The 23,157-nt window shown below is 47.7% G+C and overlaps 2 protein-coding genes across 6 annotated transcripts in view; one reads left to right on the forward strand and one right to left on the reverse strand.

Moving 5' to 3' along the window:
• SCAPER (S-phase cyclin A associated protein in the ER) overlaps positions 1 to 11,893 on the reverse strand; it is a 194,148-nt gene extending 182,255 nt beyond the window's left edge. For 2 of the 3 annotated variants that reach the window (XM_083460692.1, XM_083460691.1), the window contains exons 1-2: positions 11,432 to 11,893; positions 6,766 to 6,841 (exon numbers count right to left, since the gene is read on the reverse strand). In XM_083460692.1, coding sequence (XP_083316818.1) covers positions 6,766 to 6,841; positions 11,432 to 11,487 — 132 coding nt within the window. In that variant the 5' untranslated portion in view covers positions 11,488 to 11,893. Of the gene's footprint in view, positions 1 to 6,765; positions 6,842 to 9,646; positions 9,706 to 11,431 lie in introns of all 3 variants that reach the window. The other variant, XM_083460693.1, reaches the window with a different exon arrangement.
• Positions 11,894 to 16,752: 4,859 nt separating this feature from the next.
• The window catches only part of RCN2 (reticulocalbin 2), a 31,813-nt gene continuing 25,408 nt past the window's right edge, over positions 16,753 to 23,157 (forward strand). For all 3 annotated transcript variants that reach the window (XR_014516073.1, XM_083460799.1, XM_083460798.1), the window contains exons 1-2: positions 16,753 to 16,956; positions 20,761 to 20,866. Coding sequence is in view for 2 of the 3 variants with exons in the window: in XM_083460799.1 (XP_083316925.1) it covers positions 16,816 to 16,956; positions 20,761 to 20,866 (247 nt within the window). In the remaining variant the exon portion in view is untranslated. The remainder of the gene's footprint in view (positions 16,957 to 20,760; positions 20,867 to 23,157) is intronic.

Below are 23,157 nucleotides of genomic sequence, written 5' to 3' on the forward strand. Positions count from 1 at the left end.
CCAGCCAGCAGAGCCAATGGTCAGAGAAGCTATGAGAGCTATAGTCTAAAATATTAATTAACAAGTTAATAATTAAGCTCAAGCAAATACATTCAGATACGTGTAATGAAGCAGTTGCACATATAAAACCCCTCAGCAAGAGACTTTTCCAAGCAATAATGGATGGGGTGAAATGCAGAATACAAAGAGGACATACTGCGCTATGTTGATAATTTTTATATTTTATTTCACCTCCAATCATTTTCTAGTGTCTTGATTTCAAAGCCACAGTGTGCCATCTAGTGTCATGCAGAAGAACTCAAATAGGCATCTCTGAGCTGCTTCTTTCCCAATGTTTTGCTTTCCCAATTTTTTGCAAACGGTGGAACTGTCACTATTCACAATTCTGCACATTTTAGATATGCTTCTCAAGTTCCTTAATATGAACTGAACCACCTCCATCCAATATTTCTCCCCCAGAAGGACAGCATTGTAATAATTTGACAGTACTCTAAACACCAGACATCTTTGTTGCCCAGATAAAGAACATTACATAAATGCATTTGGTTGTGAAAGAAAAATAGGCACAAATAGATTAGTGTAGTGCGACTGCTGGCTCCCAACAAACCACAATTTGTAAACAGGGAGCCAGTATTAAAAATATGTGAACCCTCTCCTCTGTTCCAGTGCTAACTACGGTGTCATGCTATGAGTGCAACCTGACAAAACCATGGTTAACATAAGCCAATTCTCTTATAACCATGTTTCACAAACCCACTTCAAACAACTGGTGTCAAACTTTGGTTTGCAAGGAAACCATAGTTTGCCTTGGCACATACGAGACCACAGTTAAATACCAGTCTGGAAAGGACAGGAATGAAACTGCACATATCAAGACCATCTCCTTAACTGAAAACTATGGTTTGTCAGGACCCAACATTAATTCTGCACCAGGTGAAATGATTCTGCAAAAGAATCAAAATCCTTAATGCAAGCTCAAGGTGGGAGCTGGAAAGGCATTCACATGCTACTCAAACCAAGCTGGAACACTGCAGTTTGCTATATTGAAATTATACCTTATAAATCACACTCTTTTTAAAAAAGGTATAAGAAGGGACATTCTAGACTTTACACAATAGTGTTGTGCAATATTAACCATTAATATCAAGGGTTTTTTGTGACACCTAAAAACAAGACACTGTATGCTATGTAACAAACTTGACAATGTAGAAACTGCTCCTAGGCTTACCATCTAGGCAAACAGAGAAATAAAGGAGGAGGTAAGGAAAGACAACTGAAGAAGCAAGTAGAATTGAGCTGGAAATTCTCAGGTGAGAACTTTCAGCTTGAAATTTCTGGGGAGGAAGAGAGTGGATTTGTTTATCTTCTTGGAAGGATAGAACTCGGGGAAAATTTGACAAGACAGGGTTTTTAAAAAACTGCTTGACTGAGGCAAGGGCAGCTGCCCACTTCTAAGCCAAGCAGTCTAAAGGAGCAGAGGAGGAACAAGCTGTATTGGCGCCTCGACACTGCAGCTGGTTTCTCCCTCCTTGCTGGTATGAGGACTGAGTGGGATGGCGGCTTCACTTGGCAGTATGTTGTGGGTGAAACTGCAGCCGCTCCTGAGTCCCCCTGCCTCCAGCGCTTGGCTGCAGCTGGTTTCTCCCTTGGTGTGCTGGGAGCTGGTGACAGAGGGACTCAGGAGAGGTGGCAGTTTCCCTCGCGACATACCGCCGAGTGAAGCTGCCGTCACAGTCTGCCCCTCATACTGGTCCTGGGTGATATATCAATACATTGTCCAGGCCTACTCGCTACTGTGTTGGTAGTCATTATGGGTCATAGAATCAACTTACCATATTTTTCGCTCTACAAGACACACTTTTTCCCTCCTAAAAAGGGGAAATGTGTGTGCGTCTTACAGAGCAAATGCAGGCTGCGCAGCTATCCCAGAAGCCAGAACAGCAAGAGAGATCGCTGCGCAGCACTCCCTCTCACTGTTCTAGCTTCTGGCTTAGCCGCACAAAGCCTCTTCAGGGAGGGGAGACTTCATCCCGCTGCCCTGAAGAGGCTGCGCGCGGCTATCCCAGAAGCCAGAACAGTGAAAGGGATTGCTGCGCAGTGATCCCTCTTGCTGTTCTGGCTTCTGGGATTCAGAATATTTTTTTTCTTGTTTTCCTCCTCCATAAACTAGATGCGTCTTATGGTCTGGTGCATCTTATATAGAGCGGAAAATACGGTATTTTTCTTTTAACACTATTTTTGCTATGCAGGGTGGAAGGAACAGAGAGCCTATCAGTCACTGCTAATTGCAACACCACCACCCAGAACACCCCAGACATATTCTGGGAAGGATAAAGACAGTTGCCACAAAAAATAAAAGGGTTTTCTTGTGTGTGTGTTTCTTTGTGGCTGATTAGCTGCTCTCCCTGTGCAAAGGTCAGAGGGGGCAGAGTTTCTGTTGAGTCAGGTGATTAGCTGTGGGAGGAGCTTATCAGAGCTTGATCCATCTTTTGGATTTAGGAGAGCTAGTCTCAAACGTTTGTTGGGGGAGACCTAGGTTTTTTGGGGGGGTTATTTGTCCTGTCTTCACTCTTTTTAAGATGGAGGACCACTGTAGCCACCCCCAACGACACGTTTTCAAGATGGAGGGTGAGGGAACAGCTGCAGTCGCCTGCGGTTCCTGCGCAATGTTTGCCATCTTGCCAAAGGTTGCAGGCAGCTTTACCTGCAGCAATTGCATGTTGATTGCCCTCTTAGAAGACAAAGTCCAGCAACTGGAGGAACGTGTAGCTACGCTCCAAAGAATTAAAGGAAGAAGAAAGAAACAGTGGGGTCACTCAGAGGAGAAGATGGTGAAATGCAAACAGGGGACACAGAAAAGGCTGAACTCCTCAATGCCTTCTTTACCTCAGTCTTCTCCGATAAAGAAAACAATGCCCAACCTGAAGAATTTGGAGCAAATGATTCAGCAGAGGAAACACAGCCCAGAATAACTAAGGAGATAGTACAAGAATACTTGGCTAGTTTAGATGTATTCAAGTCTCCAGGGCCAGATGAACTGCATCCAAGAGTATTAAAAGAACTGGCAGAGGTAGAATCATAGAGTTGGAAGAGACCACAAGGGCCATTGAGTCCAACCCCCTGTCAAGCAGGAAACACAATCAGAGCACTCCTGACATATGGTTGTCAAGCCTCTGCTTGAAGACCTCCAAAGAAGGAGACTCCTCCAAAGAAGGAGACAAGGAGTGGTGATCTCAGAACCACTGGCAGTCATCTTTGAGAATTCCTGGAGAACAGGCGAAGTCCCAGCAGACTGGAGGAGGGCAAATGTTGTCCCTATTTTCAAAAAGGGGAAAAGAAAGGACCCAAATAATTATCGCCCAGTCAGTCTGGCATCAATACCAGGGAAGATTCTGGAGCAGATCATTAAGCAGTCTGTGAGCACCTAGAAAGGAATGCTGTGATCACCAATAGTCAGCATGGATTTCTGAAAAATAAGTCATGTCAGACTAACCTGATCTCGTTTTTTGACAGAATTACAAGCCTGGTAGATGAAGGGAACGCAGTGGATGTAGCCTACCTTGATTTCAGCAAGGCATTCGACAAGGTGCCCCATGATATTCTTGTAAAGAAGCTGGTAAAATGCGGTCTTGACTATGCTACCACTCAGTGGATTTGTAACTGGCTGACTGACCGAACCCAAAGGGTGCTCATCAATGGTTCCTCTTCATCCTGGAGAAGAGTGACTAGTGGGGTGCCACAGGGTTCTGTCTTGGGCCCGGTCTTATTCAACATCTTTATCAACGACTTGGATGATGGACTCAAGGGCATCCTGATCAAATTTGCAGATGACACCAAACTGGGAGGGGGTGGCTAATACCCCAGAGGACAGGATCACACTTCAAAACGACCTTGACAGATTAGAGAACTGGGCCAAAACAAACAATATGAACTTTAACAGGGAGAAATGTAAAGTATTGCACATGGGGGGGGGGAAATGAGGGGCACAAATACAAGATGGGTGACACCTGGCTTGAGAGCAGTACATGTGAAAAGGATCTAGGAGTCTTGGTTGACTACAAACTTGACATGAGCCAACAGTGTGACGCGGCAGCTAAAAAAGCCAATGCAATTCTGGGCTGCATCAATAGGAGTATAGCATCTAGATCAAGGGAAGTAATAGTGCCACTGTATTCTGCTCTGGTCAGACCACACCTGGAGTACTGTGTCCAGTTCTGGGCACCACAGTTCAAGAAGGACACTGACAAACTGGAACGTGTCCAGAGGAGGGCAACCAAAATGGTCAAAGGCCTGGAAACGATGCCTTATGAGGAACGGCTAAGGGAGCTGGGCATGTTTAGCCTGGAGAAGAGGAGGTTAAGGGGTGATATGATAGCCATGTTCAAATATATAAAAATATGTCATATAGAGGAGGGAGAAAGGTTGTTTTCTGCTGCTCCAGAGAAGCGGACACGGAGCAATGGATCCAAACTACAAGAAAGAAGATTCCACCTAAACATTAGGAAGAACTTCCTGACAGTAAGAGCTGTTCGACAGTGGAATTTGCTGCCAAGGAGTGTGGTGGAGTCTCCTTCTTTGGAGGTCTTTAAGCAGAGGCTTGACAACCATATGTCAGGAGTGCTCTGATGGTGTTTCCTGCTTGCCAAGGGGTTGGACTCGATGGCCCTTGGGGTCTCTTCCAACTCTATGATTCTATGAAAAAAGGCAGCTGCTGCTGCTGCTGCTGCTGCTACAGGCTGCCATCTCCCCACTCTTTCCTGAATGCATTACACAACTTAAGGGGCATTTGGGGTGGGGGTGGATGGGACAGAAAACGCTGATTGCAAGTTGGCAGCACAACTGTGAGTTGTGCTGCTATCTCCGCTGCTACTGCAATCAGCAGCCCAAAAGCAGGAGGAGGAATAAAAGATCCACCGCCGCTACCACCTTGGCTGTAAGCCCTCCAAGCAATACAACAACAAAAAAAGCTGATCACATGGCACACCTCCCATCTCAGTTAAAAGTGCAGTGAGTTAGAGAAGGGGTGGTAAAATAGATATGTCCAGGTCACAGTTCCTCAACCTGGGCTGCAACTCCACCTCATCTCTTACCACTGACCATCAGGGATTATTGGGGTTGGAGTGCAGTAGCAACTGCAGGGCACCAGGTGAGGAAAGACTGCTTCCGTCACTTCTGAAGGAAGTTGAGGGACTGAAGAATTGAATATTTGGTGGCAAGGAGTTCCACAGATAAAAGGAGGTCAAAGAAAACAGACAGAGGCACGAGACAGCAGATGACCATGCATAGTGAGTCACACAAGGAGCCCCGAACCAGTTCAACCCATGAACCAGGCACATGAGAATACAGCAGGCAATAAGTCCAATGATCAGCATAGGAACTGAGGCAAAGTTTGTCTGCTCTTTGCCTAACTTTGCCCACATGAGACTCAGGGATAGGTAGAATTGTTCATGCATTGAGGAGAAACATATTGTGTGAACTAGCTGCAATTTCTATCTGAGACAGGGAGTGGGTGTCTTCCAGAGACTGCTGAACTTGATGGGTAAGGACTTTGCCTCGATCTCCCCATCATTTTGTTGATAAAAGACAGATCTGTAAGGGACTGGAAAGGATCCATTCTTCACAATGCTTTCAAAAAGCCTTTCAAATATAAACAGTGTGATTCCTGTTGTTTATAAAACTGTGGCAGATGGCCACACCAGATTTTAATATGCATTAAAATACTTGTTGTGACATGTTCTTTATTATGTATTTTGTATTCTCATTTTGTATTTTTCTGTTGTGAACTGGCCTGGGATCTTTGGGTGAAGGGTGGTATACAAATTTAAATAAATAAATAAATAAATAAATAAAGGCAATTTCTTAGGCAAATGTTGGTTCTCTTTTCATAAATAGCAATTTTCAAAATCTCTATGGTAATATATACGTGCTTTTGTCATAAGAAAAAAACTTTCCTCACCAGAGACATGGCTACAGCACTTTCAAACAGAACAATTTATTATGTTTAAAAGTTACTAGACCACTAACTGCATTTGAAGGCTTATGTGAAGAGGTTAATTCAGTGAGGAGGGCACTGTTTTTGCAGCTAACAACAACAAAAAATGTAATAAAACCATCATGAACAGTTTAAAGCTAGAAACGTTCACAGTATATGTGTGTGTAGAGCAGGTAAACATTGCCCAGCCCTAAAAGAAAGGACATAATATGCATCACTGGTGGGGAAAATTTGATGAAGAAGTTTTAGGATTTGGTCAAGCTAGCCTGCCTAAAAGATATAAAATTAAAGTTATGACCTTTTAACAACACAACTAGGTTATAGCAATGCTTCTATAAGAAATGAATTCTGAATTTGTTTAACAGTTGCCTGATTCCTAATAGTGCAAAATGTGAAAATCCATCAAAACATAGAAAGGGACTGGGTTAGAAAGAAAGAAAAAGGATTAGTAGTGATCAGTTAACACAGCAAAGAAGGATTCAGCAGCAGGGGAAGAAATCAAATTATAGAATCACAGAATGCTATAGTTTGAAGGCACCTCAAGGGGCATCTAGTCCAACCCACTTCAATGTAGGAATCACAACTAAAGAATTCCTGGTAGAAGGCCATCCAACCTCTGCTTAAAAACCTTCAGTGAAGAACAGTCCACCACCTTCCAGTTTCATGGAAGACTGGTAACTATTACCCACATATGTGGAAACTAAAACTGTGAACTACGACAAGCCAAACAAGTTAAGATCCTAAAATATGGCCATAGTAGACATACAACTTACCATCATGTTATAACGGTCTTCTACATCAACCGGTTCATTTATCACATTTTTTGCTGACCCCATGAAGTCATCATAGCTGTTTAATATAAAAGAGAAACATTTAATATTCAAGTCACAAGAATCAGGAATTCCTAAAGTTGCAAAGTCAACTAACATTTACACCCAGGCACCAAATTCAATTATACTGCTAGAGGACCACAGTTTGCTGGCCTAGCAGATAATTCCTTAGACTAGTCACACTGACCGCCATGCTAGCAAGACTATGGTATTAGACTAACAATGATGGGGCACTACGCTGCTGTTACAGAGACAAACATGAATGAACAATGCATTTTATTCATTAACAACCAGAGTTATCATCACTAGAAAACTACAACTTGGGGAAGCATAGATATAAGAAGATTGCAAACAAATAAGCATCATGTTTCAATTCTTACATTTAAAATATCCATGACAATGCCCCACATTCATAACACTGCCCTAAGCCACCTTTAGGTAAAGGTAAAGGGACCCCTGACCATTAGGTCCAGTCGTGGCTGACTCTGGGGTTGCGGCGCTCATCTCGCTTTATTGGCCGAGGGAAGGGTACAGCTTCCAGGTCATGTGGCCAGCATGATTAAGCCGTTTCTGGCAAACCAGAGCAGCGCACGGAAACGTTGTTTACCTTCCCACCGGAGCGGTGCCTATTTATCTACTTGCACTTTGACGTGCTTTCAAACTGCTAGGTTGGCAGGAGCAGGGACTGAGCAACGGGAGCTCACCCCGTCGTGGGGATTCGAACCGCCGACCTTCTGATTGGCAAGTCCTAGGCTCTGTGGTTTAACCCACAGCGCCACCGGCGTCCCTTATAAGCCACCTTTAAACCAGGATTAATACTGTCATGTCTTTGAGAACAAACCACTCTATTCTTCTCACATTTTAGTTGCTTCTATAACTGAACAGGATTTAAAAATATTTCTCTTTGCATGGTATGATTTTATCGGAAGAAACTCCTAATATGCAAATAGACAACCAAGGATAAATCAAGAGGTGGTAGCTATCTGTATGAAAGGTAAGAGGAGGACCTTCAATTCTACTAATGGGAAAAGATCATCCATTGTGGTGGTGCTGAGTACAACATACCTAGCAATACTCTTAAACAAACTTTACATCTTATTGCTTTTATTTTCCGCACCCTCATGACATTAGGCCTAAGTCATCCCTTCTGGAATAAGTGGGATTTACCAAACTTTTCCAACTCTTTTCTCTTAGGGACTGTTGTTGATTCCAGAATGGATACAACAATGAGATCTATTGTTTAATTTAATTTATGCTAATTTACATTTCTGAAAACTTAATGTATAAAACAAAACAACATGGGTCAACGTGGGTCAAGGATGCTGCTAAAACATCAGGTTTTCAAAACTGCAACTGCAATAAGCACTGGGTTGTGTACAAAAATCCTACACCGAATGTAAATTGCTGTTGTTCTGCTGGCTACCATTATTTCCTTGGCACACTCCAAAACAGTAAGATTGCTTTATCTTGGACTTTTCTTGGTGCAAAAACACAACGAAATGGAAAGCAAAACACTAAATCCTAGTTCCATAGAAGCAACAAAACTCCTCATTTTGCTCAAGAGATATATATTTGAATCATTCAACTTGGTGCAACAGACGGAACCATACAAGCAAACACAAATTTGGCCTTCATTTTTTTTTTTTCATTTTTCCTCCGATGAACCGAAGAGGACACATAGCTGCTCAATTCACAACGTGCATCAGACGAAACAGGCTTTTGCCTATGAAAGCACATGCCATGGAGCAGCTCAAACATGAGGCAGGAGAAGCCCACTGGGGAGGGGGCAGCCAAGAATGAGAGCATGTCCAGAATTTGACACTGATTGCAGCCTTCACAGCTTTATCCCATTATCCCTCCTCTGGTGGAAAGGAGCTAAGGTGGCACTATTACCTGAAAGCACTACACTAGAAAACCCGCATCATCTTTCAGACTCTTTTCGGCCAACAGTCTTCAATACTAGCATCACAGTGCCAATCTACAATAAAACAGCAACTCAAAAAGGATATTGTTGAGCTGGAAAGCACTGAGAAAGGGGCAGCCAAAATAACCAAGGAGCCAGAACAACTCCCCTATGTGGAAAGGTTACTACTGGGGCTTTTTAGCTGAGAGAAAAGATCAGTTAGTCCTTTTTCACACAGCGCATAGTTAAACTATGGCATCACTACCACAGGATAAAGTGTTGGCCACAAACTTTGATGGCTTTAAGATGGGGTTAGGCAGATTTCTGGAGGATAAAGCTATCAATGACTACTACCCAGGATGGCTGTGTACTACCTCCAGTATTGGAAGTGGCATGCCTCTGGGAATCACAAGTCAGGAGAGTGGTCTTCCACTCAGGTCTGTCTTATAACCTTTCACAACCTTTATATATAGCTTTATTGTAATAAAATGTCTAAGCAGTTTACAAAAATCAACTTGATGCTGAACTAGATGGGCCTCTGGTATGATCCAGCAGGGGTCTCCTAACACTCTTAAGATGCTTCCAGACTCTCAGATTAGCCAGGGTCTTGGAAAAGAACTGGTTAATCTAGGAAGCTGTAGAAGCGCCTCCCAGGATAGAGAGTGGCAATGCAGGTGCACCATGTGGAAGGCAAGGCATGGGAGCAAGGAGACAGTGCCTGTGACCACTGCTGAAACATGCAAGGAGCAAGGGGAGGGGCTGACGGGGTGGGTGGCGGAAGAGGCTGACCAAGAGGTATGAGGGAGGGTGCCGTGCAACAAAACATCTAATGCCTCCCTAGTCATGCCATGATGAACTAATACAAACTTTTAAGTGCCACAGCACTGTCTATAGGAGGAAGAGGAAAAGTGCTGTTCATACCATGAAAGGCAAAGTTATGTCCGTTATGGGACTTTTAGTCCGGATAAAGTGTGCAGCCACTTTTGGAGAAAGAAAGAAAATATATACATATCAAGTTATGGAATGAAAACATTTAGTGTGTTCCCAACCCACCCCCTCAGGTAGGCATTGCTTATGTGCGAAGAATCAGTAGTGCCCCAATAACAATAACAAAGGTATTAGCATTTTTTTAAAAAAAGAAAGGGGAGCGTGCAGAACAGTATTCCTCAACAACTCAGTTATCCTGGCTTCAACCACCACCTTCAGCACCTTTCCTCGAGCAGGAACTGAGTCTGAAAGTACCAGAGGCCGCTGGAAGAATCAGTCCAAAAATCACACAACCATTTCAAGCACTTTAATGATCACTCTGGAATCTCCTTCTGCTTCAGTTAATGCACATTTATCACGATTCACAAATTACACTTCCCCCATTTTAGCTGGAGAGGTTGTGGTGACATGTAATGCAAGGAAACGGTTCCATACTTGTCTATCTAGGATAATGAACATACTGTTCTGCAGTTGGTAAGAAATGCAATCCCATGATGACATGTTTGGTGACGGTGTAACAGGGCATAAGCTCCTTTTCTGTGTTACCTACTCTCTCTCTTTTTTAAAAAAAAAAAAATATTTATTAGGCAGGACTGCGGGGGGAGGAGATGTACCTTTTATCAGTACAGGTTTCCCTTCTGGAGGAAATTTACAAAACCCTTACCAATTTCACCAATGCCTTAAGTGTGTTTCTTTTGAAAACACTGTTTATTAAGGGGACAACTACATGGACCAGAAATGGAAGCGTGTATACACTTTTTTTGATTAAAAAGAATGACATGGCTTTCACTCAGCTGTGACCATTTAATGAAAAATCACAGAATGGTGAGTGAAACGCTTGTTCACGTAAACTCTGGAACATAGAAAAGCAGGAGGAACTGGGTAAAGGAGGCATGTCATGGCTATCAACGGGAAGCAAAGTTCTATTGTTCCTGGGTCATTTTTGCTTCCACAGACTTACAAGGCTGCCCCTCTATAATATGCCCCGATTGCTTATGACACCCCCGGCATTCATCCAAGAAGCCCACTGCGCCTTAAAAGCACGACGTGCCTGTCATGTCTTAACCGTCCACAACTGGATGAACCAGGGGTCAGCAACCTTTTTCAGCTGTGGGCCGGTCCACCGTCCCTCAGACCATGTGGTGAGATGGACTGTATTTTTTTTGGGGGGGGGGAGAACAAATTCTGATGTCCCCCCAATAACCCAGATGCATTTTAAATAAAAGCACACATTCTACTCATGTAAAAACACTCTGATTCCCGGAGCGTCCGCGGGTCGGACTGAGAAGGCGGTGGGGCTGCATGGGGCCCCCGGGCCTTAGGTTGCCTACCCCTGGGATAGACCGTGTTAGTGTTCAAGGCGCCCGAGGGCGACCCCTCCTCCCGGCCTCGGCACCTGCGCTTGAGCCTCTGTTGCTCGTGCCACACGCAGAGGCGAAGGGGCTCCCCGGCCTCCCCGAGAGGCGGCCCTCAGGGCAGCGGGGTTTGGCTGCCACCACTATTCCTTCTTGGTTTTTCCGAAGGGAGGCGGGGAAGGCAAGGCAGGAGTCCTCCTCCTCCGCCGCCCGCCTCGGGGCCTCAGCCGCCGGGCTGAGGCGGCGGGCGAGGCCCAGAGGCGCAGCCCTCCCGGGGCGGCCCGGCAGAGGGACCGGCGCGCCGCCATCTTGCTTCCCGCCCCTCCGCCTCCGCCCGCCCCTGCGGCGCCGCGCGGCCACTTACACGCGCCTCCTCGCCGCGCCGTTCCGCCTGCGTGCGTCCCGCCGCTGTGACGTCATCTCGCCCCGCCGGTTGCCGGTGCGGCGACGAAAGGCGCTCGCGGGGCAAGCGCCTGCCCCTCCCCCCGGCTGGAGGGGAGCCGACTGGGCGTGCGCGGCGAGCTCTGCGCGTGCTCCGTGGGGCTGCCGAAGCCGCCTCGGACTTTGCTTTCCCGCGCTCCTTTTCCCACTTCTGCCCCCACGGAGCGTGCGCGGCTGGTTTTCCGGGCATGCGCGGCAGCGTCGCCCGAAGGCGCGCGCCCGCCACTTGGCCGCACGAGGGAGAAGGAGGCGCGGGCTCGGCTTCCCGCCTGAAAAGGAAGGCGCGAGAAGCAGGCGGGAAAGCCAGGGCCGAGCTCTCCTCCCCTCGCCCTCGGGGCCAAGGGCTGGCGGGCTCGGTGCTGCCCGGAGGAGCGCCAGGATGAGGCCCGGCAGCGGAATGCTTCGGTGCTCCGGGATCCCTCCCTCGCGGGGCCGCCCTTCGACTGCGCAGGCAGAGCCGCCAGGGCCAGGGGCCGGGCAGGCCAGGCCTCCTCGAAGCCGTCTGGGTTGGCGGCCGTGCCAGCCTCTTGCGCTGCGTGAATGGGGGTCTCTGCCCATTAACAGAGGGCTCTTGAGAGCCAGTGTGGTGTAGTGGTTAAGAGCGGTAGTCTCATAATCTGGGGAACCGGGTTCGTGTCTCCGCTCCTCCACCTGCAGCTGCTGGGTGACCTTGGGCCAGTCACACTTCTCTGAAGTCTCTCAGCCCCACTCACCTCACAGAGTGTTGGTTGTGGGGGAGGAAGGGAAAGGAGAATGTTAGCCGCTTTGAGACTCCTTCGGGTAGTGATAAAGCGGGATATCAAATCCAAACTCCCCCCCTTCTCCTCTTACCTGGAAGGAAGGAAAGGCGTGGAAGGCCAGGGGGAGGCGCCGCTGCCGCCGCCGCTTCATCAGTCTCTCGAGCTGATTGCCCCTCGTGCTGAGGAGCAACAGCCATTTGACTTGGCAGCAGCAATGGTGGCATGAAGTGGAAAGGGGAGGGTTCAGTGGGTTACCATGGGGAAAACGGGGTGGGGGAGTGCTGCAAGCAGGGGGGCAGTCTCTACTATACCCATGTTTGTAATGTGATTAGGGGGGTCAGAAGGAAAGGAAATGCAAGGACAGATAGTGGCAATTATAGCTAGAAGAATGTGTGCAAAATAAGTACAGTGTCTCTTGCAAAAACAGTAATAGGTGACAACAATCAGCTTGGCATCTTAAAAAAAGGCATTTCCTCTTCACTCACACAGGAGGGAATGCTTCTTCCAAACGGCACCTCCAGTTTTATTAAGCAACCAAAATTTCTTTAATTAGCTGACAGCTCTAAAGAGTAGCTTTTCTGTTTATCACAAATAAGGCAACCCTTCTTATTGCTAGGATCATCAGTGCTTTAGGGCAGTGTTTTTCAACCTTTTTTGGGCAAAGGCACACTTGTTTCATGAAAAAAATCACAAGGCACACCACCACTGTGTGCGGAGAGGGAGATGTCAGAGCCCCGCTGCTCTCTATGGGGAATCGGATGAGAGCAGACCACCTGTTCGCTCTCATCCGATCCCATCCGATCTGATCCCCACCCAGGACAGATGGAAAATAGGGTGGACACAGTCCGGTGCCCGCCTAGTGGGCGAAAATTTGACTTTTTTTTTTAAAACCTTAGGCTTATTTTTACTCATGACAATATTTGTTAAAAAATATTACATCTGCCTTTGAGAAGAGAGAGTATCATATTTTTATAATGTGGAAAAATAAACTCTACAGACATCCCAAATTGGCACACAGGTGCTTTAAAATAACATCCTCTCACAGGATAATTCCAAAGGGGTGCTTTGCTCCCACCCTGTTTACCCAATTATTCTTTGAACACACTGGACTGCATGAATGGGTATAAGACGAGAATACCTAAAAACAGTAAAATGTTTATTTTCTTAGAAAAAAAGAGGGATTCAAACTGATTGTGGTCACAATGTCCATCTGTTTAACCTTGAAGTCCCCCCCCCCGGCGCGCTCTCCTTCCTCGGCGCCTATCGCTCCCCGGAGAGGCCGCCCAGCGCGGGGCTCTCGCCGTCTGCCTGCCTGGCTGCCTGCGAGCTCGGCGGGCAGCGCCTCCGTCCGCAGCGCCCGCCTCGCGGCTCTCGAGTGGTGCTCGCCCGGGAGGACACGCCGGAGCCCCGGGAGCTTCTTCCTCCGCCCCCCGGAGCCGGAGCGCCGCTTGGAGCGCCGAGGAAGGAGAGCGCGCCGGGGGGGACTTCAAGGTTAAACAGATGAGAGCCGCGAGGCGGGCACTGCGGACGGAGGCGCTGCCCGCCGAGCTCGCAGGCAGGCAGACGGCGAGAGCCCCGCGCTGGGCGGCCTCTCCTCGCCGCCGCCGCCCGACTCGCCCGCCTCCCTCCGGGGACGGCGCCCCAATCGAAAATTTGACTTAAAAAAAAAAATCTTTCGAATTTTTTAATTTTTCCCACGGCACACCAGGCAACATCTCGCGGCACACTAGTGTGCCGCGGAACAGTGGTTGAAAAACACTGCTTTAGGGTACGCATTCCCCTAAACATTTTGTGAATCTTTGTACTTTTTTCTCGAGTCAAAATGACTACCCCTAAACATTTTTAAGAAAAAAAGCACTGGCTAAGATCACTTTTCAAACTTTAGGTTTCCATGTAATTGGGAGGAATGCAAATTCGGTTTTGTCATTTGCTGACATTTTCCTCTGACACGTAAATCTGCCTCATTGTTCTCACCCATCTGACTCCTGCCAGTACTTCATGCATTCCCACTCATGTTAGTGTCAAAAGAACCAGGAAAAGCATGAGCTCTAGAAAATTCAATACAGTGTTAAGAGAACAACAAACGAGCAATGTAGCCTTGTAAGATCATTGGACTATTTTAGAATTTATGAATGCTAACGTTAAAAATTCACAAAACAGATCTTGGCTTACCTGCTAAGGATGGCTGTAAAGAGGAAAGTTGCTTTTGTTGCTAAGGAGATCTTGTTGAGCTTTGAGTAAACAAAGACAGCTTGAAAAGGCATTCAGTGTGAAAACACTGTTGCTTGCATCTTCTGACATTTCTTGGCTTAAAACTGGTTTTGTGCTACCTGATTTTGCTATCCACCTTTCAAGTACAAATTCTAATGCAGATGGTACATAAAAGTATTTATTGTCATCCTTGGAAGGGCTGCAGCTCAGTAGAAGAACATCTATTTTGCATGCAGAAGGTTCCAGGTCGTTAATTGTTGCTAATTAAATTTGAAGATTCATGTTCAACTTCTGGCATCTGTTGCCGCCGCTCACTGTAGGCAGTACTGAGCTAGATGGGCGATGGTCTAACCCAGGACGGGGGCTGGATTTTAAAGGGGTGGGCACCCAGGAAAAAGGTCTGCAATCCCGCCCACCATTGGACTCGCCTTGGGAGAGTACTTGGAGGTGCAGGGATAACATTCAGCAGCCTTGGGAGACTGGATACATTGGTGGGGGGAGCATTTGGAGGTGCAGGGAGAGTGCGTTTTGATTCTGCACTGGTACCTCAGTTTTTCACCATGCTCTGTAAAGGCACATACCATTCTGACATGACTAGTTTGCAGACCAGAAATATCTTCTAGGCTTTGTATTAGGAAGCCAATTGCTCCCATGATATAGAAGAGGCATCGAGATCCAGAACTGCTTTAGCCTTCAAAGTGTAGGCAATGTTTTCCCTAAAAACAGTCTTATCTCAGACCATTTTTTTTCTTCATTCAAAACCATCACCCTCCAACTGATCCATCTAAGGCTATACTGAGCTGCAAAGTCTGCGGAAGGAAGCAAGAAGTGCTCCAAAATCTCCTGGTAGATGGTTGTGTTGACCCTGGACTTAATGAAGCACAGTGGACCAACACCAGCTGATGACATGGCTCCCCAAATCTCTCTTCTGATGAGAGCAGCTTCTGCATCTCATTTGGAAACCAAGGACCCAGAGTCTGGAGGAAGAATGGGGAGGCACACAATGCCAGATGCTTGAAGTCCAGTGTGAAGTTTCCACAGTATGTGTTGATTTGGGGAGCCATGTCATCAGCTGGTGGTCCACTATGCTTCACTATGCTTTTCCTCCCTCTCTGAGTATCTTCTAGTATTTTTCGCTCTATAAGACGCACCAGACCATAAGACGCACCTAGTTTTTGGAGGAGGAAAACAAGAAAAAAAAATTCTGAATCCCAGAAGCCAGAACAGCAAGAGGGATCACTGTGCAGCGATCCCTCTCGCTGTTCTGACTTCTGTGATAGGCGCATGCAGCCTCTTCAGGGCAGCGGGATGAAGGCTCCCCCTACCCTGAAGAGGCTTCGCGCAGTGAAGAAGGATCTTGGGGGCTTTTCCCTGGGGAGGGAGAAGGGCAGCCCGTCAGTCCCTTCTCCCTCTTTGAGGAAAAGCCCCCAAGAGCCGCACAATCTGGTATTTTGAAATGTTTGTGAAACATTAAGTCGCCTCTTAAGATGTCATAACTAAATTCTGTTTCATGCTTCTTAATCTCAAGGAACAGGTTTTGTGGATACAATTGGACACCATTTTCAATCAAGAGGGCAGAGTGAAATTTTCAGAACTGCACTGCTTTTAACCAATTTTTGCATGAAGGTTCCCAAAATGAAGGAGCAGGTCTTCGTCTATATCAGAGGTTGGCAACCTAAGGCCTATGGGCCGGAAGCGGCCCATGAGGGTTGCTTAACTGGCGCATGAGCCAGCCCCGAATTGAGCTGCCTGCTTGGCAAGTCTCCATGCGCTGTGCTAAACCAGTGCTGCACAGTGTGGGGACTCTCTTCTGTGGCTCTGGAAATCGCATCTGGGCATGCACAGAAGCGATTTCTGGCACCGCGGATATGTGCATATGTGATTTCTGGCGTTGTGCTGCGCTGGCCGGTGCATGGAGGATCTCGGTGGGAGTGATCCGGCCGATGCCCGGTAAGCCTTGCTGCCCCCTGGTCTGTACATTGGGATACAGCTGGATGCCAGATGGTGTGGGGAACCTTTCAAAATAATTTAAAAAAACTTGGATTTTGTAGTTTGATTTTTAGCGTTCCTGTGCAATGCAGGTAATTTGTCCCCCTATTTTAATTAGGAATTAGTTCCAAAGCAGGGTATAATACCGGCAAAACCCCCGAAAACCCTATGTACGGAAAGAGAACGTGGCGTGTGCGCTGTTTCCCCGTTCCTCACGAGACGTTCAAAGCTTGCTTTGCGACGGCTTCGCGCCTTCGTTCCCGGGAGCCGCTTCCGGCCCCGGCGGCGTCCGCGGCTGCGCAGGGCGAGGGAGGAGGAGGAGCAGCCGGTCGGGCCGGCGCCGCGGGAGGGAGAGAGAGAGGCCGCGATGCGGGCGGCGCCTGGCCCTCCGCTGGCCCCGCTGCTGCTGCTGGGCCTGGTCCTGGGCGTGGCGGCCGAGAGGCAGCACTACGGCGGCGACGGCGAGCACCGCCCGGACTACGACCGCGAGGCGCTGCTGGGAGGCCAGGTGGGTCGCCCGCAGGGAGGGAGGGAGGGAGGGAAGGCCAGGCCGCCGCCCCTTCGGCCATCTCGAAGCTCTCGCCGCTCCCAGTTCGCAGCAGTGCCAACCCAAAAGGGGCCGAGGAGCCCGAGTCCCTGGGCGCCCGCCGCGGGGAGCCGGTCCTGTCCCAGGGCCGCGGGGTCTCGGCTGGGGAGCCGGGAGGGCGGTCTAGGGGGGGGGGGCAGCCTGCGGCTGCAGCGCCTCGAGCTGCCCTGGGCTTCCATGTTTATGGCCAGCCGCCTCCCCTCCGCGCCCGAAGCTGCGGCACGAAGGCTGCTCAGGGCCTGGGGAGCCGAGGGCCTCGCTTTCGCCAGGTGCCGGGGGCATCCAGTCCCTCGGAGCTCAGCGGGGGTCGCTTCTAGGGAGGGGGACGTGACCCCACATGCAAAGATGATGCGCCAACCCCCCCATCAGAATAGGGCACTCACAAAAGGCAGAGAAATGAGGGCAGTGACCCCCCTCCTTTTGGGACAGGTAACACAAAGAACTGGGACATAGTTGTATATGCTAGACCAGGGGTCTGCAACGTTTAAGACAAAAAGAGCCACTTGGACCCGTTTCCGAAGAAAAAACAACAACTGGGAGCCGCAAAACCATTGCGACATTTAAAACAAATATATCTCCGGAGCCACGATCTGACAGTGGGCGGGAAGGTGACGTCGGGACACTGTGTGACTAATGCACGCACCGCCCCCATGCGACGTCACAGCCAGTACAGCGCCCGCCACAGTGGGGAGTGTCGGGGCGCACAATGCGCCTCCTCCCCTCGCTAGTATCCGCCCTGGAGCCGCAGCAAAGATGTAAAAGAGCCACATGCGGCTCCGGAGCCGCAGATTGCAGACCCCTGTGCTAGGGGAAAAGAAGCAACCCAGGTATTGGTTGGGGCTTTGAGTTGCTTTTGGACCTCAGCAACAGAGTGCACTGTGTTTTCTGTGTGAAGAAATGGATGTTTAGAACTGCTTAAATGAGTGCTAGTTACAGTGGTACCCCGCAAGACGAACGCCTCGCGAGACGAAAAACTTGCAAAACGAAAGGTTTTTTCGTTTTCGAGTTGCCTCGCAAGACGAATTTCCCTATGGGCTTGCTTCGCAAAACGAAGCTTGCCCCGGGGACAGCGGGTCTTCTCTTTTGAAGCAAGGGGCTGCGGGGAGATAGCGATCTCCCTGCAGCCCCTTGCTGCAAAAGACGTCCGGGGGAAGCGGGAAGCGAAGCGCTTCGCTTCCCGCTTCCCCCGGACCTGTTTTGAAGCAAGGGGATGCAGGGAGATAGCGATCTCCCTGCATCCCCTTGCTGCAAAAGAGGTCGGGGGGCAGCGGGAAAGAAGCGCTTCGCTTCCCGCTTCCCCTGGACCTGTTTTGAAGCAAGGGGATGCAGGGAGATAGCGATCTCCCTGCATCCCCTTGCTACAAAAGACGTCGGGGGGAAGCGGGAAAGAAGCGCTTCGCTTCCCGCTTCCCCCGGACCTGTTCTGAAGCAAGGGGATGCAGGGAGATAGCGATCTCCCTGCATCCCCTTGCTGCAAAAGACGTCGGGGGGAAGCGGGAAGCGAAGCGCTTCTTCCCCGCTTCCCCCGGACGTCTTTTGCTGCAAGGGGCTGCAGGGAGATCGCTTCTCCCGGTGCTCCGAAGCCGGGCGGGGGGCAGGGGACACCTCCCGCCGCCGCGGGGACACCTTTTGAAGGCAGGCGGGGGGGAGCAAAGACTTTCGCCCCCCGCCCGCCTTCAGAAGAGGTCCAGGACCTCTTCTGAAGGCTGGCGGGTGGCAAAAGTCTTTGTCCCCCCTGCCTGCCTTCCCAGGGGCTTTTAAATCGCCCCAGACAGCGGAGAAGTCCTCCGCTGTCCGGGGTGATTTTAAAATGCCGCCCGCCAGCATTTTAAGATCGCCCGGACAGCGGAAAAGTCCTCCGCTGTCCCGGGGTTTTTTAAAATGCTGGGGGTGGGAAGAAAAGCCCTTGTCCCCCCCCCCCCAGCCTTCAGAAGAGGTCCGGGGACAGACTGTCCCCGGACCTGGTCTGAAGGCGGTTTCCCTAGGAACGCATTAATTGATTTTCAATGCATTCCTATGGGAAACCGTGCATCGCAAGACGAAAAAACCGCAAGACGAAGAGAATTGCGGAACGAATTAATTTCGTCTTGCGAGGCACCACTGTATAAGCCAGTCTCTCTAGATTAATTAATAATAAGTCAAGAATGTGAATCATGATAATACTATATAGCATGTCTAAAACATTCACAGTGCTCTTCTTGATATGTTTGCATCAACCTTATAAGGAGGGTGAACATTGTGCTCTTGCACAGTTCCTGTTCATGACAATGGAGCTTGTTCCAGAAAACGTTCCCTTGGGTTGTGTACTTTGGAGTCAGGTTTGCCTGCCTGAGGTTGCTCCTGCCTCTTGCCTCTGCATAAAGATCACGGCACAAATAAACTTAAGTTGCCACCAAATATCCTGTAAGCCAGAAGGGAGGCACCTATCACACTCCAGATGTTGCTAGATTACATCTCTGATCATCTCTGCCCATTATCCATGCTGGTGGGAGCTGATGGGAATGGGAGTCCTGCAATACCTGGAGGTTCACAGATTCCCCCCCCCTCCTTTGTGGAACAACTCCTTCCCCCTGGGACACACAAACTCCTCATTCAAGTTTACAAATGCATATCACTTACATCAGTTGCCATTCAAAATCAGGATGGCAGGGCAACTGAAATATTGCTTTCCCCACACTGCACTGTTTCAGTGTATGGTTTTATGCAAAGAAGGATTTCTGATATGTGATGCGCAGGACCAAGGCATTGGCAGTTGCCTATTAATTTGGAATGTCCTTGATGCTCTCTTTCCATACATGCTGTTTTGATGATGCTCTTGTTCCAAGCCTTAGTGTCTGCTAGATCCTGAAGCACGAAAGAGATTGGTAGTGGCAGGGTGGCAGTTGCCTTTGCTGGAGAGCACTAGGTGGCAAAGATTTTTGGACTGCCCCTTATCTGGCACTTCAAAATAGGACCTTCAGATGATGATGATAAAAGAGGGCATGTTTGTGTAACTGGTAAGATTTCAGATGATGAAACAGTTATTTAAACTATTTCTAGCCAGTTTGTTGCCTACTTGCTAGAATCTCTCATCTCCTCCCTGTGCAATTATTAGGCTGGATTCTGAGTCTAACAGCAGCTGTAATTTTAGATGAACCAGCTGGAATAAAGTGATATATACCACAGCTTTACTCATGTTTACTGAGAACAGACTCCCACGAGAGGTGGTGGACTCTCCTTCCTTGGAGGTTTTTAAGCAGAGGTTGAATAGCTAGCTGTCATAGAAGCTTCAGCTGAGATTCCTGCATTGCAGGGGCTGGACTGGATGACCCTTGGGCCCCTTCCAACTCCAAAGTCTCACTGAGAGCACGTGAGTAGCCAAAACCCCCCCATCAAGTAAAACAATAGAAATACTTAACTGACCAATCACGGTGGTTCTGCCCCCCCTAACAAAAGTCCTGTCCTTCCTAACAAAAACATGGCTACGCCCATGGCTGAGAGTCATTCTTACTCCCAAGACCAGGGTTGCATCCTTAGCAGTCCGGCAACTTTCACCAGTTTTGGGAAGGGGCCCAACTGCCACACAGTTCCTTTTAGTGAGCAGCAGCAGCTGGGGATTTGATGGTAGGAGTGGAGGATCCAAAGATGTTTTGTCTGCTGAAAATACCTTCTTTGACAGCACGCCAAAAGTGATAAACCCACCCAGATTATGTGCTCATTTTTAATGATTTCTTGTTCCCTCCAAAGGAAGAAGTGGAAGAGTTTGCCAGACTGAGTCCAGATGAGCAGCAGAAAAGACTGAAGGGTATTATAAAAAAAATTGATGTGGACGCTGATGGCTTTCTCACAGAAGGTATGATGTTATGAAAAGAGTATTTACCAATAATTCATGAAAAAATATAGACATTGTACTATATATAAAGATCTTTACGTCAGCTTGCAGCAGATATGAATCCTAACCAAACCACATAATTCAGCTGTTGGGTAGCCCAAGGGTGGGCTTCTTTGTGGCCCTGCAGTCTGACCACAACTGCAGGTGGACCACTTCACTCTGGCCAGTTAGACTATTTCCTGGACTTCAACAACTGCTCAGCAAATGGCTGAAGGATGAGAAGCAAGAGGACAAGCTGGCAGATGACCCGTCCAATACAGGTGCGTCTGTATGAATGCACTACATAAGTTTGAGTTGGCCCAAATAATATATATGGGGTGGAGATTTCAAGATGGCCACCGACCTCAGAGTTTAACGCATTCGCACTAACTGCAACTTACCAGATGAGACAATCCAGTTGAGAAACCATTGAGAAAACTGCTGGTATACGAGAACTTCTGGGCTGAGAGAAACGCTAGGTGAGTCAGTGTTTTACCGATAAGGTGAGGAAGAAAAGAAACGAAAGAATTAACTCCCCTCCATTTCATTGGATGTAACTCTTTGTGGGACTCTGCGCAAGATTAAGACTTAAGCCTTGGCTCCATTGTCTCCCTGAGTGGTTGACCAATATGGTCTACACAAGGAAGGCATGTAAACTCTTGGGAATTACGCCAAACTTTACAAGTAGCTCTCCTGAACCTCGGAGAAGACAAAGTAAAATCACTAAGTTTTTCCTTCAGGAGAGTAAAGAAGAGTCGAGCAAGCTGATACAAGATGAAGTATCCCCTATACTTCCTGCCTTGGACTGGTCAATACATCTTAAAGGGGACATGCAGGAACGTAGGAACATAAGTCCCTCAATAAACTGGCCCTAGACTTGGCCTTGGCAGAGGACATAAACAAGGCCAATTTGAGAAATAAAGTGGGGTTAACCTATACAGAGGCATTCTTTTGAACTAAGCAAAAGCCCACCCAACAACAAGCCATTTCTAAAGGCACACAAGCAGAGGAGAGAGACACTGACCTCCAGGATCAGCTTCATATGGTTTGCTTAGAATTAACCCTCATCAAAAACTTTCTTACAGTAAGCAATGGGCTGCTTACAACATTGGTGGAAAAGTTTACAACTTAAGAGAGAGCTTTAGAGCCAAAAGGTACTGAAAGGACATCTAGACAAACCCAGCCGGTAATCACTGCATTGGCAAAGGAAAATACTGAAGAAATCACCAAAGACTGTATAACAAAAAATCTAAAGCACTGAAGAAAAGTAAAAATATTAAAGACTTAAAGAAGAAGAATAAAACTCAATGTGCATGTAAAAATCAATTACAGAAGCGTTACGTGTTGATACCAACAGATTCCACTTTGGATACAAATAAGCCAGCATCAAAAGCCCAGAGGGAAAAAGGGGAAAGGAAGAAGATAGTAGCAAATGCTGCTAAATCACAGCAAATGTTAGAGAAGGAAAATCCGACAGAGGAGAGTAAAACAGATGCCTCAGTTGAGGTTGCTGCTTTGACTCCAGGAGGGAAAGCACCTGGGAACGAGGGAAACGGAGAGGATACTGTCCACAAAGCTGAACTTGACCCAACAACTGATTATCCAGAAGCCCAACGTGACTTTTCACCAGGAAAAAGGGTGGAATTTGGTGATGATCCCACAAAAACCAGTTATCGCAAATGATCCAAAACTGAAAGGCCTCCTTACCCAGGCAGAATGTATAACACATCTGCTGCTTATTCTAGATAAGACCTTACCAGGAGCAAAGAGGCCTGATGATACTGTCTTCATAGAATATCTATACTATGATACTGTCTTCATAGAATATCTATACTATGACAGTGTTAGGGCATGAGCAGTGGTTACTTTCAAGGACCCAGATCTAGCCAACTTTATTTATAAAATCAGGGAGTTTTTTTAAAAATAATAGATAGGCTAGAAATTATAAGATTTTTCTAAAACGGGGCACCAGTGGCATCCTTTCTTGGTGATATGGCTGTCGAGTGCAAAGATAGAGATTCTCCGAAACCAAACAGTGATGAAAACTTTATAGATTTGAATTGGACCCAAGAATCCTTGCTCCTCTTATTATAAACAAGAGACATCAAAACTAGAATGGAAGACTCCACCTACACATAAGCCACAATACTCTGTGATCAAGTGGATAGAAAATTTTACTTCAGAAGAGAAAGCCTTAATGCGTCAATATTGGACCTTCCCAACTGTGGCCCAAATAGAAATCTTGGGAGGGCTAGACTTATTGAGAAGCAACA

The sequence above is a fragment of the Podarcis liolepis genome (genome assembly GCF_965112155.1).
Source record: "Podarcis liolepis genome assembly, chromosome: 9".
In the NCBI taxonomy this organism is placed as follows: domain Eukaryota; kingdom Metazoa; phylum Chordata; class Lepidosauria; order Squamata; family Lacertidae; genus Podarcis; species Podarcis liolepis.